This window comes from Myodes glareolus, chromosome 1 (genome assembly GCF_982192425.1).
Source record: "Myodes glareolus chromosome 1, mMyoGla1.1, whole genome shotgun sequence".
Taxonomy (NCBI): Eukaryota; Metazoa; Chordata; class Mammalia; order Rodentia; family Cricetidae; genus Myodes; species Myodes glareolus.
The window spans coordinates 123,777,892-123,802,116 of record NC_142026.1 but is presented as its reverse complement, the minus strand read 5'-3'; the positions used below and the strand labels follow the sequence as shown (position 1 = coordinate 123,802,116).

Below are 24,225 nucleotides of genomic sequence, written 5' to 3'. Positions count from 1 at the left end.
AGATGACTTCTGGCAGAAGTGGGGTCGGGAAGGACTCACTTTAATTTAAGAGTCTGGCCACTGGGAGTTTGACCATGTTCCAGTGACTATATGGTCAACATAAAATGGATGTTTTTTTTAAAAAAAAAATCTTTACTGGGGGAAGAGGTCAGAAGGGTAAGGGGACAGACATGGGAAGACTAGAACGTGTGATCAGGGTACATTATGTAAGATTCCCCAAGTAATCTATAAAAACATTACATAAAAAAAGAAAAGAAAATTTAAAATTTTTGTATTGGACCAGTTAAATAATTGGTAGCTTGTCTACTGCATTCTATATCTACTTGATAATTTACCAAAATAGTGGATTTACCTTTCACAGTGATAGCTTACTTACTTTTTATTATAACAGTTTTGAAAATCTGTGCTAACTTTGTATGAATGTTTTAAAGTAATAATGCTTTCATTTAAAAATCAAATGAGTTCATTTGGTCTTAAAATGATATCCCAATGTTAATATTTTAAATGAGAGTATATATTTAAAAGTTGATTCCACCCTGTACTGTGTACACTGGACTTAGCTGTGGGAGAGACAGAAATATAGACATGCTTTTCTGAACCCAGGAGGCAGTTTGCTTTATGCAGGAACACAGCTCAGGTGGGAAATAAGCAAGAAGTGGATGTGACGCTTTGGTCCTTTATGTAACTGTATTGCCACTTCAGAACATTTTAACTGAGTGTTTAATGTTTGGTGTGCTCTTAAGTTCCTGTGCTACAACCTTATTCTTAAATATTTTCTTAAAAGTAAACCACAACTCCCCAAATGGTTCCAAGTTGATAATGTTACAGAAAGAAAAGAGCTAGGCCCAATGCCCCAGTCCAACTATTCAGGAAGCTGAAATGTGAGGATCAGCCTGAGCACTTTAGAGAGACGCTGTCTAAAAGGGTTAAATGAAGGTGAGTTTATTAGTTACTCCTCTATAGCTGGGACAAAGCACTATGATCAGTAGCAACTTAAGGAAGAGCACATAGTCTGAGAAGGTTCCAGAGACATAGGAGTCCATGGTGGCAGAGGAGAGGCATAGCAGCAGGCAGCTGGCTTGCAGACTACAACTCCCCAGTGCCAAGAGCAAGTGGCTAACTTTGTTTTATTTAATGAAAGATCTGGGCTGGGCTGGACTGGCCACATTTTCTGGGTCTAGTTCAGGTTCTCTTTCCACATTCATGCAGCTACCTGAGATGGGTCTCTAAATTGGAGCCACAAGGTAAAATAGGCCTTTTCATTTTAATATGAAGGTATTTTCTTTATGGATGGTGTAAATCCTGGTCAACTATTAATCCTTATCACTTTCTCATATTTCTCTTTGTTTTCAGTTCCCAGCACTGGCATAGCAGCTCACAACCATTTATAACTCCAGTCTTGGGGGATGTGTTGTCCTCTTCTGGCCTTTTTGAGAACTAGGCATGCATGGAGTACACTTACATACTTGCAGAAAAAACACATATGCATGAAAGAAAAATAAGTAAATCTTTTTTTAAAAAATATCCCCAGGGAAAGAAGTACAAAGCTTTATAAAGCAAGAGATCTTCCCTTGAAGTATAAGTAAGTGCATGTCTCCTAGCAACTATGGAGAAGGTGAATGGGAGGGAGAAGTGTAAAGGGAAGACCGTGAAAGAACTGAAAGAAGGCTGCGCTGCGACTCTGGTGATTTACAAAAAAAAAAAAAAAAAAAAAAAAAAAAAAAAAAAAAAAAGTAGCTTTTACTCACTGTCTTGCTCATGAAAAAACAAAAAAACAAATATGCAGTGGGGCTGATGAGAGGGCTCAGTGAGTTGATGAGAGAGCTCAGTAGGCCAATAAGAGCCCTAGTGGGTCAACAAGAGACCTCAGTGGGCTGATGAGAGGCCTCAGTGTGTAAAGGCACGAGCTATGCAAGCCTGAATGTCTCTGTTTGTTGGTACCCAAGTCTTTTTCCCTTTCTTCAAGGTGCTCCGCAGGGCTGTATCTCCTACCAGCCTAGCTTCCTGCCTTCTCCTCTCCTCACTGTGCTGCACCCGCTTGGGGGATTAGTTTAGAGAGAGCTTTGTCCTCTTTTGATATGGTAATTCCACCTGCAAGCAAAGGTTCCCACCGCCTGAAGAGTCTGACACCGCAGCTGCTGGCTCCTCCTCCCCTCAGTTCTCAAGCTGGTGCCAGGCGCCTGACACCCTCATTCCCTATCCCGGGTGGGAGGAGGCTCTCATCCTTTTGCCCCCAAGTATATAAACCCGACATGTGCTAAATAAAGTTGACATTTACCCTTTGGGCAAATGATCCTGGTCTCTGTGTGTGTGTCTGTTTAACTCTTAGGATATTGATCCAGGCTCGTGGTTCGGTACGGGAAGCACGCACTCGTATAGGAGACTGGGGTTTCGCGGATTCGGGTGGGACATCTGTTCATCTGAGAACACAAGTAATGGTGGAAAAAGATTCAACTGACAAAGTTGTCCTCTGATCTCTACAGAAGCTCCATGGCATGAGCCCACCCTACAACATCAGCACACACACACACACACACACACACACACACACACTTTTTTAAAATTTATACAGTAAACTTTAATAAAGCTGGGGCTGAAGTGACTTTACCCTCAACAGCAAACTTCTCTTTGTCTTTCTTGGTTTTACATCTTCATTGGCCAGCATAGCTCTAGATGCTGAATTACTCAGCTTTGCACCTGAGCCTTTAAGTCACGTCATGATCAGGCAAACATCAGCATGTTTCATGAGCAATTTTTCTTCCACTTGTATTACCACAAAATTCCAGCCAAATTAAAACAAACCAGATCAGAAAAGCTACTTGGAAAAGAACGCTAATGAAATAACTTTGCTTTCTTTATGAAAGTGAGAATCACTGTGCTGATTTCAAATAATTGTAGATACATTTCAAACCATTGGTGTTTGGAACATGGCTGGCCTGAGAATCCATGCATCAGTCGGCTGTGTCTTTGGAAACTTACCTAAAGATCCAGTACCCTAGACATTTCCTTACCAGTCCTGTTGTTTGACCTGTCCCATTACCAATGCTGAGGTTTGGGTCATGTAGCATTCTGCTTGCTGGTCAGGAAAGCAGTTGATACTAATGCTGAATTGATACTTGCTACACTTCCGTTTATACCTAGGATGGAAGCAAACACATCACACCTCGTCTAGGAGATGATTGTCTGAACCAGGTGCTTCCAAATCTCGGCATCCTGTTTGAAGAACTGAAGTACCCAAAGACTGAGGAGGATTTCGTTGTGGTTGTTTTGTTTTATTTTCTTTTCAAAATAAGGTTTTCTCTCTGTAGCCTTGGCTGTCCTGGAGCTCACGCTGTAGACCAGGCTGGTCTTGAACTCACAGAGATCCACCTCCTGAGTGTTGGGATTAAAGGCATGTGCCACCACCACTGGGCTTGAAGAGTTTTAAAAGAAATTTTATTCAAAAGCAATGTGGCAGTACATATCAGTACCCTGCAAGCAAGTACCAGAGCCTGGAGTTAGCACATGCAAGGGTTCCCCATTACTGCCTGTGGGGTTCAGGAGCAGGAAGAGGAGCTAATGGTTGCTACAGGGAGGGTGTAGGTTGTCCCTTGAGTTCAAACAGCAAGCTTGAGTTACGTGTTTCTTTACTGCATAGGCCCTTTCTTATGAAGCATTTTATTTTAATCAGATTCGCCTCAATAGGCATAATAGAGTAAATAGGAGATTCTCCCTGAAAATTCACTCAGAGAACACTGCTTGCTTTACTGTGCATGCGGTAAAACCAGCTTAAACTTGATCAGCCTATCACTATTGCTTTCAAGATGTTTGACTACAACTAGAATGTTATCAATGGGGTGGCCAAAGGAAAAAATGCAATTCCATTGCTTAAATCAGGCATCCACATTGTCAGGAAAGGGCTGTGTTTATTGTCTAAGCCAATCGAAGTCCCAGGTTGCTAATCTATTTTCATACTTGGCTCCTTATAACACTCCAGGGAGAACTAAGCAGGCTCCAAGACCCTCAAGGTGATTCATTTTCTCTATAAAGAGTATTTTCTTCCTTGTCATAGAGGAAATGACCCAGGATTAAGGAAGTTCAGAATCTCAGAATCCCACAGACTGGGGCACTTACAGGTCATTGATATGAGCCAATTATGTTTGCTTATTTCCCCTTTACTATGTAAGTCTGGGGCATGTTTAGGTGTTTTCTTTTGGAAATCTGCCTTACTTCTTAGTTTTAGCATGGCTGTTTTTGCCCTTTCTTGTGGATCATGGTTGTGATGGCATTTTAATCTGCACAGCTTTGAAGGGATAGCTACATTCACCTGATTCATCTGGTGTTGCTGCTGCTCCTGACTGATGCTGCCACAGTACCTGAAAAGAAACATTCTTGTTGAAGGGAGCGGGTCCTTTGTTTGTCCTGGTCACCCGGCTAGCTTATAACTGAAATAATCACACAGAAGCTGTGTTAGTTAAAACACTGCCTGGCCCATTAGCTCTAACTTCTTATTGGCTAATTCTTACATTTTAGTTTAACCCATTTCTGTTAATCTGTGTTCACCGCGAGGTTGTGGCTTACAGGGAAAGATTCAGCATGTCTGATCTGGCGTCTCAATGGCGACTCTCTCTGACCTTTTCTTCCTCCCAGAATTCAGTTATGTCTCCCCGCCTACCTATCATCAGGCCCAAAGCAGTTTCTTTATTAACCAATGAAAGTAACACAAATACAGAAGGGCCTCCTACACCATATTCTTAAGTCAGCTGATGGGTATTCCTCAGTAAAGATGAGGCCTTGTGAGCACCCTCCTACTTCCTCCTGACTTGTCTTCTTCTCTGGTCAGAGAAGACTTGGGCTGCAGGTGAAAACATTCCTTTGTAATGGGAACTCCTGCTGAACCTGAGTTTTCTTCCTGTCTGTCTAGTATGTCTAGGTAGGGGAAGAATCATGGGTCAATGGGGTCAAGGAAGCTTCCTCAGCTCAGCAATAGCTGAATTCCTCCTGCTCCTTCTATTGACCTGCTGGGTGTCTCTCACCAGAAAAAGGAAATGCCTGAATGTGCAAAGAAAAAAGCTTTCCTCTGGCTACTTAGTGAGAGACATCCCACAGATCCCCTTTACTTGTGATATCATTCACCCAATATTGAGAGGAGGCTTCTAGGCCATGTAGGAGTAAATGCTGACTTTTAATGTTTGATGGCTGCCTTTTGCTTTGGTGGTCAGAAAACAATGAATTTGGTCATGTCTTTTCCAGGGTTTGTAGGTATATTCAATGAGGAAGAACAAATATTAGACTGCAAATCATGCATTTGCAGCTTTAGGATACAAGCTTGCTCTCAGATGGCTCTAACAAGTTTTGCCCCTGCAAGTGTTACAGCTCTGGAGGGAAAGGTACCCCGACTTGTTGGGAAATCAGGCTATACCTACAGCTGTGAAGGGAAAGTATCCCAGATACCTACATCTGTGAGGAAGAAGGTATCCTGACTTTTCAGGAAGTCCGACTATACCTGACACTGGGATCTGGTAGGGGATGGTCTCTGTCAGGATGTGACAATCCTGCCCCTCTCCAAGGGAGAGCCATCACAACTGGGCTCTGCTCCATGGCTCCCTTTAATGGAGGTTTCCATCAGAAGAGTCAGTTGTTTCTTCTGTTCTGTTCCCCTAAGGAAGCTTCCTAGAAGAGCTGCTGCTTCATGCCAGCAAAAGATCTTCCCCCAAAACTCTTTTAAGTCATTTATTTTGGAATGAGGAGCCTAAGAGAATGGCTGCCTTTGCCAGGGTGGAGGAGGGCAGTTACAAACTGAACAGGCAGAGGGGCTTATATTGGGTTTCATAGGGGCAGAGATTTTCCAGGGAGATTTTCAGAGAGGGAATTGGTCAGGTTTTGATCTCCTTGAGCTTGGACAAGCTCAGATTGGCTAGATTTTTTGCTTAAGGATTGGTTAGTTTTCTTGTCTAGGCATTGGTTACTTTTGTGTTCAGTTGGTCAGGGGCAGATTTGGCTCTGGTTTCAGGGCCAAAGTGTCTTTCTTTTACTGACTCTGGTTCAAGGAACAAACTGTACTTCTTTGACTTTGGTTCCACTGTCAAGGTGTATTTCTTAGGTTCTGGTTTCAGGGCCAAAGTGCCCTTCTTTTACTGACTCTGGTTCAAGGAACAAACTGTATTTCTTTGACTTTGGTTCCAGTGTCAAGGTGTATTTCTTTGGTTCTGGTTTCATGGCCAAAGTGTTTTATTCACTGACTCTAGGTTCAGGGTCAGAGCATTTCTTTTATAGGATCTGGATTCAGGACCAGGGTGGGTTTCTTCCACTGGCCCTTTTACCTTACAGTCACCATGGCAGTTTAAAAGAAAATAATCCCTAAAGGAAGTGGCACTATTTGGGAGTGTGACCTTGTGGAGTAGGTGTGGTCTTGTTGAAGGAATGTGTCACTGTGGGGACAAGCTTTAAGGTCTCATATATTCTCAAGATACTGCCCAGTGAGACACTTCTCTTCCTGTTGCCTGCAAGTCGCTATGTAAGAACTCTCAGCCCCTTCTTTAGCGCCATGTCTGCCATCAGGCTGCCTTGCTTCCTGCCATGATGATAATGGATAGACCTCTGAACTAAGAGTTACCACAATTGAATGTTTTTCTTTATAAGAGTTGCCATAGTTATGTGTCTTTTCACAATAATAGAAACCCTAACTAAGACAGTCACCCTTCTTCAATGTGCTATTTAAAAAAAAAAAAACAAAGAATAATTAAAACCAGAGAAAGGAAATTCATTCAATATGGTAACATTTAAGAAAAGAACAAATAAAGAGGCCCAGTAGACTTCCTAAGTCTGTGGTTTTGGTTCTGGATTGAATTTAGGTTTAAATAGAGGTAAGTTACATACATGACTAAGCTGTGCAGTCAAGGCTTGGTCCAATCTCTCCTTGTTGCCCTTCAGTCAGTCTTACATGGCAGTTGTCAGAACTGTGTGGAATCTCTTTCTGGGAGAAAAATCCTGTTGTGACTGGAATCAGGCTTCAACCTCTTTCCTTCCCTGTAGAGATTCCCTTGGAAATTCTAATTCCTTGGGGGCACTAGTGTTTCAGCAGTCTGATACCTTCAGGAAGGGGCATGTGTGTGAGCTATAGTCGGGATCCTTCAAGTAGGTTTTTGCTTATTTTTGTTTGTTTGGTTGGTTGGTTGTTTGGTTGGTTATTTTGATTTTTGAAACAGGGATTCTTTGTGCAGCCCTGGCTGTTCTGAAAGTCAGTCTATAGACCAGGCTAGCCTCCAATTCACAGAGATCTGCCTGTCTTTCCCACCACCCCCAGTGATATGATAAAAGGTATGTACCACCATGGCCTGACTGTTCATTTTTAATAAAAACCTAAAAAATCTGGTTATCTAGTTATGAAAAGTGTCCTAATGTCACAGGTAATACTTGACCCCTTGTACGGAAAGGAACAGAAATCTCAGGGACTGGAAATTATATACCAGTTCCCCAGTTAATCAATGTCTTACAGGGTTTTATTTGGCCCAATTCACAAGAATAGTACAGTACACAAAGTTTGTGTTGAATGGGTGCTTATGTTTTCCCTTATCAAAATCTTTATTTTCCTTTCCATGTTTTCCCCTCATTTAACAATTTTGAGAAAAGAGCAAGGTATGGGGTACATGCAAGTAGATATATCTCTGTGAGTTCCAGGTCAGCTAATGCTACATAAACCCTGTTGGTATGGGAAGTCCTTCTGTCTATGTGTTGTTTTTATTGGTTAATGAATAAATAATCTTCCTTGGTCAGTGATAGGGCAGAGTAGAGCTAGGCGGGGAAAACTAAACTGAATGCAGGGAGAAAGAATGGTGTAGGGGTTCCTTATGTTTGTGTATTTCTTTCACTGGATAATGAATAAAAAAACTGCCTTGGCCTAGTTGATAGGACAATACTTAGGTTGGCGGAGAAGACAGAACTGAATGCTGGGAAGAAGGGCAAAGTGAGAGATGCCATGGATCTCCTGCTTAAGATGGACGCTGGTTAGAATCTTGCCAGTAAGCCACAGTTACATGGCAATATACAGATTAATAGACATGGATTAAATTAAGATGTAAAAATTAGCCAATAAGAAGTTAGGGCCACGCAGTGTTTAAATGAATACAGTTTCTGTGTGATTATTTCAAGTGTAAAATAGTCAAGCAGCTGGGATGGCAAGCAGCCCACTCCTCCTGTTACAAAAGAAGGCAGAATCAGGGAGATATCATAGAGCTCCCAGAGGGGAAAGACACAAGCAACAGCTGACTTGCCTGTAAGCCATGAACCTCATACTAAAACAAAAAAAATAGAAATATTTAATTCTAGATGTAAGAGCTAGCCAATAAGTAACTAGAATCAAGCAGTGATTTAATTAATACAGTTTCTGGGTGATTATTTCAGGTCTGAGCAGCCGGGAATGAACGAGTGGGCTCCTACGACACCCTATCTCAAAAAAAGTAAAAATAAGTAAATAAATAATAAATATAAAGGAAGAAAAGAAACACGTTTGCTAACCAGTCAGTGTATAGACACAGAGTATAATGTTTCCACGCAGAAACTAGCTGCTGCAATGGCTCTCCTCACCTCAGTGGTCCACTCTCACCAGATGGGTCTGAAGCTCCATTAAGATTAAGAGTCTCATGCTCTACCAACTGAGAGTGCTGTGGGACAAGGGTCTGTACCTTGTCACTTGTATTTTAGATAAATGCTGATTGGCCTCATATATCAGGCTTCTTATTAACTCTTATAACCTATATTAGCCTATAATTTTTGTCTGTGTTAGCCACAACTTGGTACATTTTCTGGCGAGGCAGTCGCATCTTGTTTGCTCTGTGTCTGGCTTCCTCTCTGTCTGGGTGACAACTGCAAACTGAACTTTCCCCTTCCTAGAATTCTCTTTGTCCTGCCTCTACTTCCTGCCTGGTCACCCCACCTATACTTCCTGCCTAGCTACTGGCCAATCAGTGTTGATTTAAAATACAAGGGACAGGGTACAGATCATTGTCCCACAGCAGATCACAGAGGGTTGTGTTGGTGACTTCTGCCAGGTCATCATGCTCACTATGACTCTTGACACCTTGTCGGTTGCACCAGAAACATTTTGCTTAATAACATTATACTAAATTTCAGCATTAAAAATGGTACAATCGTGAAGAGTCCTTATTAATCTTGAAATAAACAATGAATACTTATTCCCATCGATTTTTTTTTCGAAGATGATCCTCTTGACTCATTTAGGATCTTGTTTTGCTACCAATTAAAATTCAGGGGCCTGGAGAGATGGCTTAGCCCTTCAGAGTGCTTGCTGTGTTTGTAGAGTACCTGAGATCACCTCCCAGAGCCCAGAAGGGGTGGCACATAGCACCAGGCAATCTGATGCAATCTTCTGGCTCTGAAGGTAGGTCACTTACGCAGGCATACACACAAACACATATAAACGTAATTAAGAATAAAAAATATTTAAAATTCAGGGCTGGGAAGATGTCTCAGTGGGTCCAATCCAGTGGCTACAGGAGCCTATGACTTGAGTAGGAATTCCCTGAAATTTATGTATGCCATGTTTGTTAGCACATCGCAATTCTGGTGTTCATATGGTGAGATGGGGAGTGAGTACAAAATTATCTCACCAAGAAGCCTGTGGACTAGCGAACTTGGAGGACAGCAGCAGAAACTAGATATTGTGCTCAAACAAGGTGGAAGGAGAGACAGACCCCCAAAAGAGTTTCTGACCCCTAAATGTATATCAATGGGTGTGCACACTTACACACACACACACACACACACACACACACACACTATACACACATAAATTTAATACAAGATATTCGAAATGTAACATATTTTATTTACAATCTAAACCTTTTTTAAAGCAATTTTAGTGAAATTAGAACATCTGAGACACTAGTGCACATTTAAATGGAGAAACTGAGTAGGATACATTTTCTCCAGTTTCAGTTGTACTAATGCTTTAACAAGAGGCAAAGCGGTCGTGCCTCCAACACTCCCTCCACTACAGAAGAGAGTGCCACAGGACCTCTCGGTCACTTTTTCTTTCCAGTCTTCTTCTTCTTCTGTGAGTCAGAAACTGGAGACTTTTTCTCTGACTCCACCTTCATTGCAGCCTCCTGGGCTGCCAAAGCCTCCAGCCTTAAGCGCTCAGCCTCCAGTAACTTGTTTCTGTATTCTTCCCGAATGTCAAGGATCCTCTGCCGGGCTTCATCTACTGAATCCTATTCCAAAACAAACCCCAAGCCAATCAGTCTCACTGATAATGATGCATAAGCAACAGGAAAATAAATACGTTTTCTTTATCCTGTCCTCATGCGAACACATTAATAGAAAAACTCACTGAAGAAGGGAGCTAGGTTTGTCCTTGAATGCTTAGGAATATGTGATACAAGGCAAGGGAAAAATAAATGGCAGAGAAATTGGTAGAGATTTTGGTAGTGGAACCTTGCCTTAAATGAGTTCAGAATCCACCTGTCCCTTACACAGCAGTTGTGCTCGGGAGATTACTAGACCCCACCTGTACTCGAACTCTGACAAGATATACCAGGACTGTGCTGCAGACCTTCTGAGTAAGAACAGCTGGCCTGCTATCTTTCTTTCATTCTCAGCGTGGTAGATAACAGTAGTATCTAGGACACCAGTCTCCAGTGTGTAGCTACATTCAAGATCAGTTCTTGATTCTGTTCCTACTTAACCATCTCCTCTGCGGTCAGCTGACCTCTCTCGCCTCACCGGGTGTCACATTAGTAACTCATCCTCAGTCTCACTAGCTATCCTTCTCAGGACCTTTTGCTGCTTTCTCACCTTCTCCTTCCTCTCTGAATGTGGAGAAGGCCTCACTGTTGTGGACTGCTTCAAACCCAATACAGTGGGGTAATAAGTATTAATGGATCAATACTGGAATAAAGAAAACTTTCTAGAAATGTCTGCTTTCTCTTCATGCTAAATTCTTTGAGGGTTTTCCCCACTGTTCTGCAATGGGCATAATTTTACTGAGAAGCTGGAATAGCTGGATGCCAGAATCAGATTTCACAATGCATTTGATGGAATAAAACTACTATAACTCCCATAAAATTGGATTCCAAGAGCAAAGTGCACTGGCATAAGATCGCAGTACTAGCACATTGGAAAGAGTGAGTGAGCAAGGCACAAACATCTTAAGGTGTACCAAGTCAGTTGAACACATGCCAGTAAACTTCTGAGGGGTTGCAGAAGAGCTATTCTCTCCCAATTGTTAAGAAATGTATTACTCTTGGGTTTCTCTTAAAATGGCTCCAGTCAAAATGAGGGTGTTTATTTGTACCCCACACTTGAATGACTAGGCTCTGAACTCAGGGTCCCGGTTAACATTTCTTCTCTACACATCCTCATCTATTGCGTTAGCTTGGCTTCTAAACACAGAAAGTAAGGCCATAACCTTGAAACTCCCTATTTCTGATAATGTATTATGTTATATTGAATCTGTGCGAATTAACAGTCATTCATTTATTCTGATTCATTTATGAAAACCAATTCCTTTTCTTCCCTTTCAAGTATAAGAGCAAACCAGAATATAGATATAGGCCGTCTTTATCTATAGTCTGTTCTCTAGGAGAGATAGGCTTAAAATGCATTCATATTTTATTATAAATATATTAAGATTTCATTTTAAACAATAAGGAAGTAACTTAAAAATATGAAAATAACTTTAAAAAAATCAAAACCAGGCATGATCATACCATTAGTGCAATCAATAAATTATTTCCCCATTCTTTCTCAGGCTCAAGGTAACATGGCCCTCCATATTAGATTGATAGATTTACTAGAACAAAGTAACAGCAACCAGGTTATGTGACAGAAATGCATTGTTTCAAAGTTCATTATGTTGGACAATCGACCAAATTTGACTCCATCTTTGAAACTCTCAGTGAACGTGCAATTTCTTTAACCAATAAAATTTGAATGAAAATAACTGCTATTTCTGGACAGACGCGACATGACCCAACTGCCATGCTCAGTTCAGTGCGGTCACAGCAGAGTTTCGGCATGTGATCTCTTCCAGCCTCACTCCGTATCTTAGTAGACATTAGTAGGACCCACTGCACTGCGGTAGGTATGGCCTAGGATAAGAAACGCCAGGGCTTGGTGAGCTCAAGTCTCGGGAGTAAATCTGACTATTGCCTGTTTTGTTTTGTTTTGTTTTAATAAAGTATTGTTTATTTGATGTATTATCATTTAGTTAAGTATTAGCATTGATTATGTGTTAATACTGGTAAGCTGAGGTAACTAGAAGCAGAATATATGATGGACAAATAGCTAAACAGCCAAAGATCCCACAGAGGAAAAAATCTCACCCCCTTTTAAAGAAAACAAGTTTACCAGATCCTGCATTAGTCACTGGAACGGTGGGATTGTTTGTTACCACAGAAGAAAACAATTTATCCTGAATGACAGAGCCCTCTTGCTGCTAAGGATAGGTCACATCAAAGAGAGACAAAGATGGAAGTTGCTAGCTAGATCAATGAAGGATCTGTAGAAAGACCCTGACCAGAAACCATGGTGGTCTGCACTGGGGTACTGGGTATAGAGAGAATGGCGGCAGCGGAGCTTCCAGTGGATTCTCAAAATAGACTACGTGGGCTTTGATAAAGGATCACTGGTGAAGACTGACAGGCAGGACTGTCTCAAATGTTTCTGCTCTGAACAAGAGAAGTTGTGATTGTCAGTTTCTAAGATGACAATGGTGAAGTAACATGTTTGTCCTGAAATGAGAGAGAGGGCTAAAATTGCTACAGTTAATATTTGGAGATGTTTTCTTTGAACAAACAAAGAGATATCTAACGAGCAGATTCCTCCACATCAGCATGCAATACTGTGGTGGACGATCCAGTATTACTATGTCTAAAATATTTAGAAAGTTCTATAGCTCTCCGTCTCTCTGTGTGTGCATGTGTGTGTGTGTTCATGTGCATGCATCCATGTGCACATGCATATATATGTGTCTGCCTATATCTCTGTGTGTAAGAGTATGTATAGTATGTGTAAGAATGTGTCTGTATGTCAGTGCAGTGTGTGAGTAAGTGTGTGTCTGTGTGAGCATGTTTGAGTGTATTTGTGTGTGTGTATGTGTGTTAGGGGAGTGAGAAGAAAGCAATAAGTCTCTGTCATCACAGATGGAAGTCATTCTTCCACATTTACTGCATCTTTCCATTTCTCTCATAGTCTTGTCTTCAATTAATCTGTCTCCCACTGCATAGAAAACTTTTCTTTAAAGGATGTCTTCATAAAACACCTCTACACTGCTACAGACGTGTGTGTGGGGAGGCACAGAGATAAAGGTTACCACAGTGAAAAGTTGTGGTTTTGATCTGTAACTTTAAGCCTAACTACCATCGTCCTATATCATTTTCACTTCATAATGTCCATGGTGCCGGCCTGCTGGGCTTGTGGGACATCCTGCGAAGACGTTGTGAGTAAACAGGCAGATTTTAAAGTGTTTTCCACAGCCAGCATTCGGTCTACCTGTCTCAGCTCAGGTCACAAGTGTTCACCCTATAATTTTATACATTCACAAAGAGTGTCTCGTCTTCTCTCACATTCATCCCATCTTAAGATAGATTCTTATTATGACAGGCTAGTGGGGTTTTAAGGAGGCAGTAGGTGAAAGGAGAGACATGGATGGATGCCCAGCCTTTCTGGGAGGTGATGAACTTTAGAGTTGGGTACTAACAATTCTTTCTACTCATATGTGTAACTTTGCTTTATTTTTACTGTTACAAAGGAACCTTACAGATGTCCCAGAGATGCTGCTAGGCTTACCCGCATCTCTCCATATGTTTCTATAACCTCATCCTTTAGCTTAAGGCGTTCTTCCTGATCAATGTCTCTGATGCTAAGGATTCGGGACCTGTACTGCCGGAACTGGTGGATCTCTTCTGCCTTCTGCATTGCTTGCTGCTTGCTCAGCTCCTCTGTTTGCAGTATAGCCTTGTCATTTGTTTTCCTTGATAGAAAATGTCAGATGAAATAAGAACATCATTTTTGAGAGTTTGAAAGTCAATAATACTTTAGAATGCAAATTAATTTAGACTTGTGTTAACAGTGAGCTGGGCTGAATCAAACCAAACATGAGAGTTAGTGGAATAAAAGATTAATTTTTAAAAACTGGGTTAGGTACTGTATATTGACTCATTGATATTTTAGAAAATATTATGGGAAGTATCAGTTAAATCAGATAAATCACTAGATAAGGTGACTATGAAACTGGTTCCAAAACAATAAGAATTGTGTGGGTTTTACACCTAAATTTATCAATTTCACAAGAGTGATGACATTCTCAAACATAAAAACATGCGCAACAGGCTCTATTAATCCCATTATTTAGTTCTGAAGAAAATGTAACTTCATTAAATAATAGTCGTGGGTAGTATGAGAACTTTATGTAGGTTCAAATTAATTTCTTACAAAAGTCACTTAAATGAGTTGATAATCAATGTAATAAAATATTTGAGAAATATAAGACGAATAATCTTGTAGTTTTAAAAACAGACAAAATGAAGACATATTAAGCATTTAATTTCAACTTTTCAGCTACTTAGCAATTATCACTTGGGGCTATATCTAAGATTTTATGAACACACTTGTCTGCAGTAATCATTTTTGCTAGAAACTCACCGTACATACTGACTGAAGTCCACAAATTCTAGTGCTTTCCGAATGAGTCTTGGAGACGTTTCCAGAACTGTTGGAGATCGTGGACGGGAAACTGTTGGAAAGCAAACACACGCTTCCAGAAGTAAATAGCCAAATTGTTATTATATTTCCTTCTGGTTGAAAACAACGCTTTCTGCTAAGAAACAACCCTGCACTTTTGTTATTATTTTTTGAAAAACACGAATTTTATTTCCTATTTATCCTCTTGTGTAAATTTGTCTATAGCTAAGTAAAAGAGGTAACAAATATGAATGTGCAACATCAGAATAGTAACAGATTCTTTTCTAATGGCAGTTAAATGAGGGAGGGAAAATAGCCTCTTATTTAAATCACAAAGTTTCACTGTAAGCAAATTAAATGATTCAAAATTGAAAAAGCCTGAATAATGTCTGAAAATCGTGCTAAGCACGATGGGAGTTGGACTTTAAGTGTACGTAAGACGCATTGTTACATCTTCCTCTGGATTGAACAATATGTAAAATGAATACACTGAAGATCAAAGGACCAACTTTTATTCCATGCACCCACAGGGAGCCACATTAACAGATTTAATAAAGAATTTCAGTCTTTGGATGATAGTGACCTTTTGACTTTTCCAGACCGCTATGTCTTTAAAATAAAAAGAAAGCATCGTTTTCAAGCAAAACAAACAAAAAAACCTACCTCATCTGAAGGATACATGCAATACTTTTAAAATGAATCTAGTAGGTTCTTGGATCACCATAAAAACCCAGTTTTAAGACATCTGCATAATTCAGACCTGCTCCTGTCCTTCTACAGTCAGTGTCTTCCCCCAGAAGCTCCTGGCAGCCGTTAGTCTGCATTGGTCAACCTAGGTTTGTTTCCTAAACATCTCCTATAAGCAGGAATGAGCTGGGTCACGAAGTAAAATAATGGCAGCTAACCTCTTAAGGGATTTTCAAACTACAGTAAGTTTTTATTTGTTTTTTTCTTTCTTTTGATGTGCTAGCATGCATATGATAGTGCATGCGCAGAGCAGGGGCGGGGAGAAGAGGGCGGCTTTTGGGAGTCAGCTCTCACCTTCAACCTTGGTGAAGCGGGATTTCTCTTATTGCTGCTGCTGTACATCACACTATGGCCAGCTGGACAGTGAACCTCTAACCCATTCTATGCCCACCTCCCATCTCCAGCAGCACCAGGAGGACAGACGCATGGCACCGCATCTGGCTTTAATGTGGCAGGCAGTGAACTCAGATGGTCAGGCTTACATGGCAAGCAGGTACTTTATCTTACTAACCCAACTCTAGCCCTCTATCCAAAGTGACGTGATTAAGATTGTGATAAAAGTTGTAATTACAAAGAAGAAATCTTTCCATTTCACCCACATCAAGATGCACTTTTTCTTTCTATTTTGGGAGCCCCAGTTTCACATGTTTGTTATAATCTGTATACTGCTGTTTCAAAGTCAAGTGTCCCTCTTACCTTACCAGCCTCAGAACTCACCAACGGTCTCCTTAGGTGCACTCTGCTCTTTCTCTTCCTTCCCTATTACAGATGTTTTGCTATCACTGCCTGTAGATTTTGAAATATCCTTGATGCCCTTGGACAGTTGCCATTTCTTCCAAAGCAAACCTCCCGTTGCAGGTGGTGGCACTTCTTTGGCTTCTGCATCTTTCTTCAACGGCACACTTCCTGTAGTAGATGGCGGCACTTCTTTGATGTTTGCATCTTTCCCAGCACCTCCTGCTACTTCTCCTATAGCATAATGTATACATTCCTGAAAAAGAATAACTTGCACTCCGTGAAGCCACTTGCAAAACAAATCTAACAAAGCTTGCTTCTAGGAGCTCAGATTTGGAGGACACAGTTTCATAGCTTTGCAGTGTCTAACTGCAGCCTCAGGATGTCAAAGCATGGTATGACTAGTGTAGGCATGAGTGTCTGGTGAGCCTGGCAACCTCTTGGAATATGAAAGCCACATACAATCAGAAGCTTTTAGAAACTGGGACAATATTTTGTCCCAACTGGACAGAAGCAAGGTCTTAAGTATTGGAACCACTGTACACAGGCAACGCACTTCTCTTTGGGAAGGAACTAGTAAGACTTGGCATTGAATTTTCTTAAAATAAAACTGAAGGGGGTTCTTGTGAAGATTCTAAAGCTAGGAGGATTCTCCTTAGTAGTGATTCTAACAGTGACTTCTTGGCCATGAAGAAACCGTAATAACCAACCCTAAATTTCACGTTAACCATGCATGAACTTTTCTCCTATTTATTCATCCATTATAGGTGATTTACTTTGCATTATATTCTAATTTGAAAGAAATGCAGGATTTAGGATGTGAATTGCTTCTGCCTCCATATGAGTTTAGGGCAGTGGTACTTGGATATACTTGGGCATCTATGAGAAGACAAATAGTTCAAAGGAGGGTCAGGTCTGCACGCTTGCAGGATCTCTTGTTTCTCATGAATGTAGAAATATTATTGTGATTTTTCTCCACCTTGAAAATCAAGAAGTACATCAATGAGTTGGTGTATAAATGCCAAATAAAATATAGTTTGTCTTCTTTATCACTGGGCTTTGTATCCATGGATTCAGTCAACTAACCACTGATCAAGAATTTGTTAAGGCAGGGCTGGAGAAATGGCTCAGTGTTTAAGAGCACTAGGTGCTTTTCTAGAAGACCCATATTTGAATTCCAGCACCCATATGGCAACTGGCTATAGCTCTAGTTTCAGGAGATCTGATGATGTCTTCTGGCCTCCTTGAACACAAGACACACATGTGGTACATAAACATACATGCAGGAAAAAACACACATACATAACATAAAAAACATAAAAATTAATGAATTAATACAGCATTTTAAACATATACGGTTAAAGGATGACAGGTACCCATGAGGGTAAAGTAATGCTTGCTATGTAAGTCTAGTGATCTGAGTTCAACTCCTGGGGTCCATGTAAAGGAGAAAACTGACTCGCAAAGTTGTCCGCCATCTAAATGTGTAGTGTGGCGACCACCCTTACATGCACATGCACATGCACAAACACATAGCATAATAAATACTAAACAATCTGAAATATGGAGTTGAAAATGTTATTTTGCTATCTACTGTGTAGTTAGTTCTATGTTAGTTTTACTTGTGATGAACACACACACACGTATATAAATATATAAACACGTACATATAGACATTGTTTGCCTTTATACTCTCTGAACGATATAGCATAACTACTACTTAGAAAGCACTTAGATTGAATTATGATTATAAGAATTATAATGATTGGGGGGAGTGGGAGGGTGTTGGGAGGAGGGGCGGAAATGGAAACTTTTATAATTTAATAAACTTTGAAAAAAATAAAAAAATAAAAAAAGAACTATAATGATAATTTAAAGCATGCAGGAGAATGTGCAGAGATTAAATGCAAAGACATCACCATGTCCTAGAAGGATCTAGAATGCCTGTGCATTTTGATAGACATTGTAGGTCTTGGGAGTGATAACCTTTGGACACTAGGGTCAACTGTAATTTAAGAAATGCAAGTTGCCAAGCCATGACAAACAGCCCACGTAAGTAGTTATCCTCACTATGACTATCTTGTTACTATTTTTATTCTTCTTAAGAAGGTGCCAGATTTACAGTAGTAATAGGACTGCCTCAAATTCCACGTGACTACCATCACACTAAGTAACCACCTCATTTCATCTCTGCTTCCATCTTTTCCTTATCTTTCTTTTTTCCTTTTCAAGACAGACTCTCCTGTAGCCCAGGCTGGCCCTGAATCCACTCTATAGCTGAGGGTGGGCATGAACTTCTGAGCCTCCTGCCTTTGCCTTCCAAATGCTGGGGTGACAGGTGAGTGCCACCGTACCATATTCTTCAACTTTTCTTGAGTAGGGAAAATCACCTCTGCGCATGTGTGGAGAATGGGCATGTGAGTCTTAGCAGCGAAAGTAAGTATAAGCTGTTCGATAATCAAAAGGCTATTTGTGTCCTGAAGCCCCATGGCCTTTCACCATCCTGAGTACCAGAAACTCTGAAATAATTCCTTGTCACTAAGGAGGCCCGGCCAAATGCCTGAGCAGTTGGGTGGCCTTCACTGACCTTCATCTGTGGATTTAATTTGGCTTTGGCTCACAGACGACAAGGTCTCTTGGACAGGGACATCAGACGGCTTCTTGATGAACCGGTTGAGGTACTTCAAACGGGCCTGTGAAGCCTGGAAGGGAGACGTCAGTCAGCCCGTGAGCTCGTTGAAAAGCAGCAAGTGGTGCAGACCGAAGCAAGCTGACGGTGCTCAGAGAATACAGAAGATTAAAGAGGAAACACAAATAAGGTAGTTTAGACCAGGCCCACTCTTCGTTAATTCGACTGAAATTCTGAGCCCTCTGTGATTTCATCAGTCTGTAGATTATGACAGAGAACGAGGAAGAGGAGCATGACCCACCTTGCTAAGTTAATACACACAGAATGTTATCTTAAATCCAGTTGTTTCAGAATAATTTTTTATCTGCCTCATTTAACCTGAATTAGGAAAAAGAACACTACAGGTAAAATAACTGGTTCACGATAAGGCTGTGGTTCTCAACCTGTGGGTCGCTACCCCTTTGACAAACTCTATCTCCAATAATATTTGCATTATGGTTAATAACAGTAGAAAACTTACAGTTATGAGAGTAGCAAAGAAAATAATTTTATGATTGGGGGCCACCACAATGTAAGGAACCTTACTAAGGGATCACAGCACTGGGAAGGTTGAGAACTACTGCATAACGGAAAGGTGGTACAGGCATCTAAGTTCCACCAGGGGGCAGCACATACTTTTTATTCTAAAGCTGATCCTAGTAGGAAAAGATGCTAAACATTTGCGAGCTCTCACTTGAGGCTTTTCAGGGCACCTGTGGATCCAGCCCTGCTTGGCTATGTAAAAACGAGGGGTATAGGAGGAGTCTCATAGTTTGGCACACCCTCATGTCACAATTCAGCTAATATCTGATCCCATTCCAAATCCCACACCTAAAAGAAATTCCGTGTGGCTGAGACAGGACTCATGTCTCAGACCGCATCTACCCAGGAAGAATAAGAACAGCCTTTCCGGCATGTGACCTTGATAGCCCTCCCTGGTTCAGTCGCCTCCCAAGCTTGTTTCATGGCTCGTATTTCATCCGACCGATCTGTGTCCTTTTTCACGTCCACGTAGTCTGAGTCACTGTGTTCAGAAACCAGCCTCAAAACCCAGTAGGGCTTGTTTGGATCTTCTTGCTGAGAGTGAGCAGTGGGTATTGGCTAGGGGAGAAAAAAAGTTTTAAAAATGAATGCTTTTTCTCTCCTTGGAAGGTTCTAGGATCCACTGCCTAAACTGTGATTTTACTGGTAGCTACTTACCGTAGAGACATCAAACCATAATCTGCTCAAGACTTATGTCAGAATGCCCAGGGTTCTTTTTCACAGCAGTCAAAGCAAATGGAGTAAATAGCATTGGAGGTTTATCAGCTGGTGAATGAACAACTTACAGCATGTTCCTATGTTGTCTGCTGAACAAACTCAATGTCTGTTGTTCACCACCATGTGGAAGAACCCACAGGCATCTATTTTAGAAAATGGATCACACCAAGTAGTTCCACTTGGGTGAGGTATTTGTTTGGCTTCTGTGACAGGCAGAAGTAGCGTGGTGACTGAAAGCAAGTGGCAAGTTCTCTGGCGCTCTGATGCAGGTGGAACAAAATGAGCAGCAATGGGTTTCATAAACATAGTCTGCAACTTTTTCCTTCAGTTACATGGTGTATATACTTGCAGAAGCTAATGGATTGTATAATTATGACTTGTGCCTTCAGAGCTGAGGCTATGTCTCCCCCAGATAAACCGTGCTTGCTTCGAAAGGGTGAGGAGTGGCGTTCAGAAGCCCAGCGCTCAAATGCTGACTGTTTGCAGCAGCCCACTTGGAATTCCAGTGCTCAGAGGTAAAGACAGTATCCCCAGAGCAAACTGCCTAGCTAGGGTAGCCATGTCGATGAGTTCCCAATCCAGCTGAGGGCCCTTGTCTCAATAGACATAGTGGAAAGTGATTGAGGAAGACTCCCAACATTAATCCTGAGCTTCCACAAGCACATGAACACATATGTACCTACACATACATTCACACACACACACACACACACACACATTCATATGTATCATATGCACATGAGAGAAAGAAAGACAAGTGTTTCTGTGCATCACTTTATGCAATCTTAACTTCAAATTATACACAGTAAAGTCTAAATTAGGCTAATGGGTGTTGTAGTTTAGTTTTTTCTTTCTGTTGATGTGAAAAATGCGATGACTAAAAGCACGCTGGAGAAAAAGGGTTTATTTGGGATTATATTTTGAGGCCCATTATTGGAAGGAAGTCAGGAAGTAGCTCAAGCATAAGCTGAAGCAAAAACCACGAAAGAAGGCATCCTACTGGCTCATGCTCAGCTTGTCTTATATAACCAAGCCGCACTTGCCTAGAGATGGTGCTGACTACAGGACTGGACCCTTCATCAATCATCAAAGAGACGTTTCCTCACAGCCACAAGTCAATCTGACACAGGCGATTATTCAACTGACTTCCCACATGACTCTAGGTTGTGTTGGCTTAGACATAAAATCTAGCCAGTTAAGCGCACAAGGGTGCTTGCTGCCAAACCTGCGGCTCTGAGTTCCAACCCCAGGGCAAATGCGGTAGAAAGAGAACTGCCTCCCACATTTTGTCACCTGGTCTCTTCATCTGCACCATGGTACCTAGGAGTATATGAGCACGCACACACACACACACACACACACACACACACACACACACTGTTTAAAAAATTGTAAATAAAATTTAAATTATACTTATGGCGACTCATGGTGTCTTCAAAAATTATAAAGAAGACACTTGATCATTTCCGCCCCTGAGTGCATTTGCTACAGATCCACTCTAGAAGTGAGTGCTACTTCAATGTCTATAGAAACAATTGTACGGACTGTGGGGAGCAGAAATGGGTTTGGACTTTTACATATGAGAAGCTCATTCTTGAACAATTACAGAAGGAGAGAGACCCTTGTTCTCTCCCAAATTCTTTCCTAGAGTTTCTATTTAATAAGCTGGCATGTATGGTGTCCTGTTGATATGATAAGTTCCATGACCAAAAGCAACTTGGAAAAAAAAAAAGAGGATTTTCATAGTTAACTTGCTTTGAGTCACGAGGCTCTGGAAGTGGGAACTTCCAGGACCCCAGCATGCAAGTTGAAGGTTAAAACTGGTGTGCTTGCAGAATGCAGCACTGAAGAACAATAATGTAACTGAAGAAGAGTAATAATGTAACCACATGAAATAATGTAACTGAGAAAGAGAAGGTTGCAACCATTAAATTAGTTTTCACTGAAATTTGGTTTCATTATTACCCAGAAGATCATGCTTCCTACATGAATTTCTTAGTATTTTAATGAGAACTAAGTCTCAGATGGAAAGTTCTCTCTTACTTTTGAAGCCTAGGGTTTTAGCTTTACTCTTTAAAATGGCTTCAAAAGTGAGGTGATAGAACTGTCCCCGTGTCAAGCTTTGACTGATAGAGAACTGTCAAGGTGCTGAGAGATGAATCTGTGGATCCAGTCAAACTTGCGTTCTTCAACAACCCAGCTAATAAACAGGATCTTTCAAATGTAAGTGATCTCTCACTTCCGGAGTCTAGGATGGTGAGTTCTCATTTCTTCCTATTGCTGCCTCCCTCTCTGTCCTGAGGGACAGCAAGTGCTACCAGGCTCTGTTCAGTAATGGAATCACATCTGACCCACCTGAGATTCAAAGCGAGGCGTTTGCTTTTCCTTGGCCATCTTCTCTTTCTCCCCAGCCTTCTCTTTGCCTTTCCGTGTTGTTTTGGAAATTCCTACAGATTTCTGCCCTTCACTGACAGTGTGGGAATCTAGACTTCCTGTGGTAATTAGTTCTTCGTGTTTCTCTATATGAGCTAAAGAGATATGGAAATGGAAAACCGTGAAAGCCAAAATGACGACAGGGCCATTTCCTGTCATGGCAAGCATGTTTCCATTAGTGGTTGGATTGTTTTCCTTGTAAGCAAATTAACAAATGTTTCACAAGAGCCAGTCAAATTCTTTTTAATAAAATTAAGATATAATTCATATAGCATAACTCAACATTGGTATATATAAAGCAGTGGGTTTATATAGAAGTTATAAAGAAGATTATGCAACTATCAGACACTAGCCACTATGTTTGTCTTTTATTTTACACACTGCATACACACAATTCATCCATCCATGCTCTAATCTTTACTATTATTTGCTCTAATCTTTACTATGATTTCCTTCCTCTTGATTAGGGATTAATTTTTTTCTCTAGCTTTGCATTTTTTCTTTTTAAAGGATTTTAAAGGATGTGTGTGTCTGAGTGTGCATGTGTATATGTGCATGTGTCTATGTGTGTGTGTGTGACACTTGTGCATATATGTACCCCCAGACATCAGAAAGCATAAGATTTCCTAGAGATGGAGTTCCAGGCCGTTGTGGGTGACCATACAGTGTTGGAAACTGAATCTTGGTTCTCTGCAAGGGCAGTAGTTCTTAGTGTTCTTAGCCCCTGGGCCACCTCTCTAGACTCCATCCTTCAGCTGTTGTTTTTAACGTAGGCAATTATGCTGAGATAATGTTGCTTTCTACACATCTATGAAATCTTCACATTCGCCCCTTATTGGTTTCTAGTTTTCCTCAATCGTGATCAGAGAACATTGCTGCTTTATTTCTATTCTTTCCCATTTGTTTAGAATCAGCTAAACAGATCTAAACTCGGTTTAGACTGTGTAGACTCATGGCACCGCTTCATCTGCTGGCCTCCTCCAGATGTTCTATTGGTCGTGAGAAGAACATGCGTTCTGGTGCTGCTGAGTGGAGAATTCTGTTCCTAGGAATGGTTGGTTTGCTGTATTGTTCAAGCATTTTATAATCCTACTAATTTCCTGTTTAAATTTCTTTCCACTACTTAAAGTGCAGTATTTGAATTTCCAGCTAGCTGTAGAATTAGTAATTTCTTCTTCAATACTAGTATTGCCTCATGCATTTTATTAGCACTGATGTTAGGGTCATATGTTTATAATGGTTTTATTTTATTAATATGTGGTCTCTTTAACATTATAAAATAACTAACATAACTGTGAATTCATTTGATTACTATTTGTAATGTGTGTTCCATTCTTCTATCTTAAAACTGTTTATGTACTTTAAATCAAAAAAGCCCCCTTTTATAAATGTATAGAGTTGGATCATGTTTTGTAGTAAAGCACATTTTTAATTTACATTAAATATAATTACCTAAAAGGGAGGATTTATGTCTGCTATTTTGAAATTTATTTTACTATATATTTCATATCTTTTTTAGTTTCTCTAGTCTTGTGAGTACATTGTTTTGTTTCAAAACCACATCTGTAGCATTTACTTGTCTCAGGTTTTTGTTTGTTTTATATTCATTTTTATTAGTGGTGTTTCTGGGTAAGATTATAATTAAAAATCTTTATACAATCAAGTTTGGATTGATACCAATTTAATCTCAATAAAATACA

The 24,225-nt window shown here is 40.6% G+C and overlaps 1 protein-coding gene across 11 annotated transcripts in view; it reads right to left on the bottom strand.

The window, feature by feature from the left end:
• Positions 1–9,805: 9,805 nt before the first annotated feature.
• Positions 9,806–24,225, bottom strand: part of Adgb (androglobin) — a 105,653-nt gene continuing 91,233 nt past the window's right edge. For 5 of the 11 annotated variants that reach the window (XM_048425165.3, XM_048425168.3, XM_048425169.3 and 2 more), the window contains 7 exons: positions 22,448–22,620; positions 19,754–19,933; positions 18,752–18,866; positions 16,147–16,398; positions 14,644–14,734; positions 13,789–13,972; positions 9,806–10,211 (listed from right to left, as the gene is read on the bottom strand). In XM_048425165.3, the coding sequence (XP_048281122.3) occupies positions 10,023–10,211; positions 13,789–13,972; positions 14,644–14,734; positions 16,147–16,398; positions 18,752–18,866; positions 19,754–19,933; positions 22,448–22,620 (1,184 nt within the window). In that variant the 3' untranslated portion in view covers positions 9,806–10,022. The remainder of the gene's footprint in view (positions 10,212–13,788; positions 13,973–14,643; positions 14,735–16,146; positions 16,399–18,751; positions 18,867–19,753; positions 19,934–22,447; positions 22,621–24,225) is intronic. The other 6 variants (XM_085688510.2, XM_048425167.3, XM_048425170.3 and 3 more) reach the window with 6 other exon arrangements.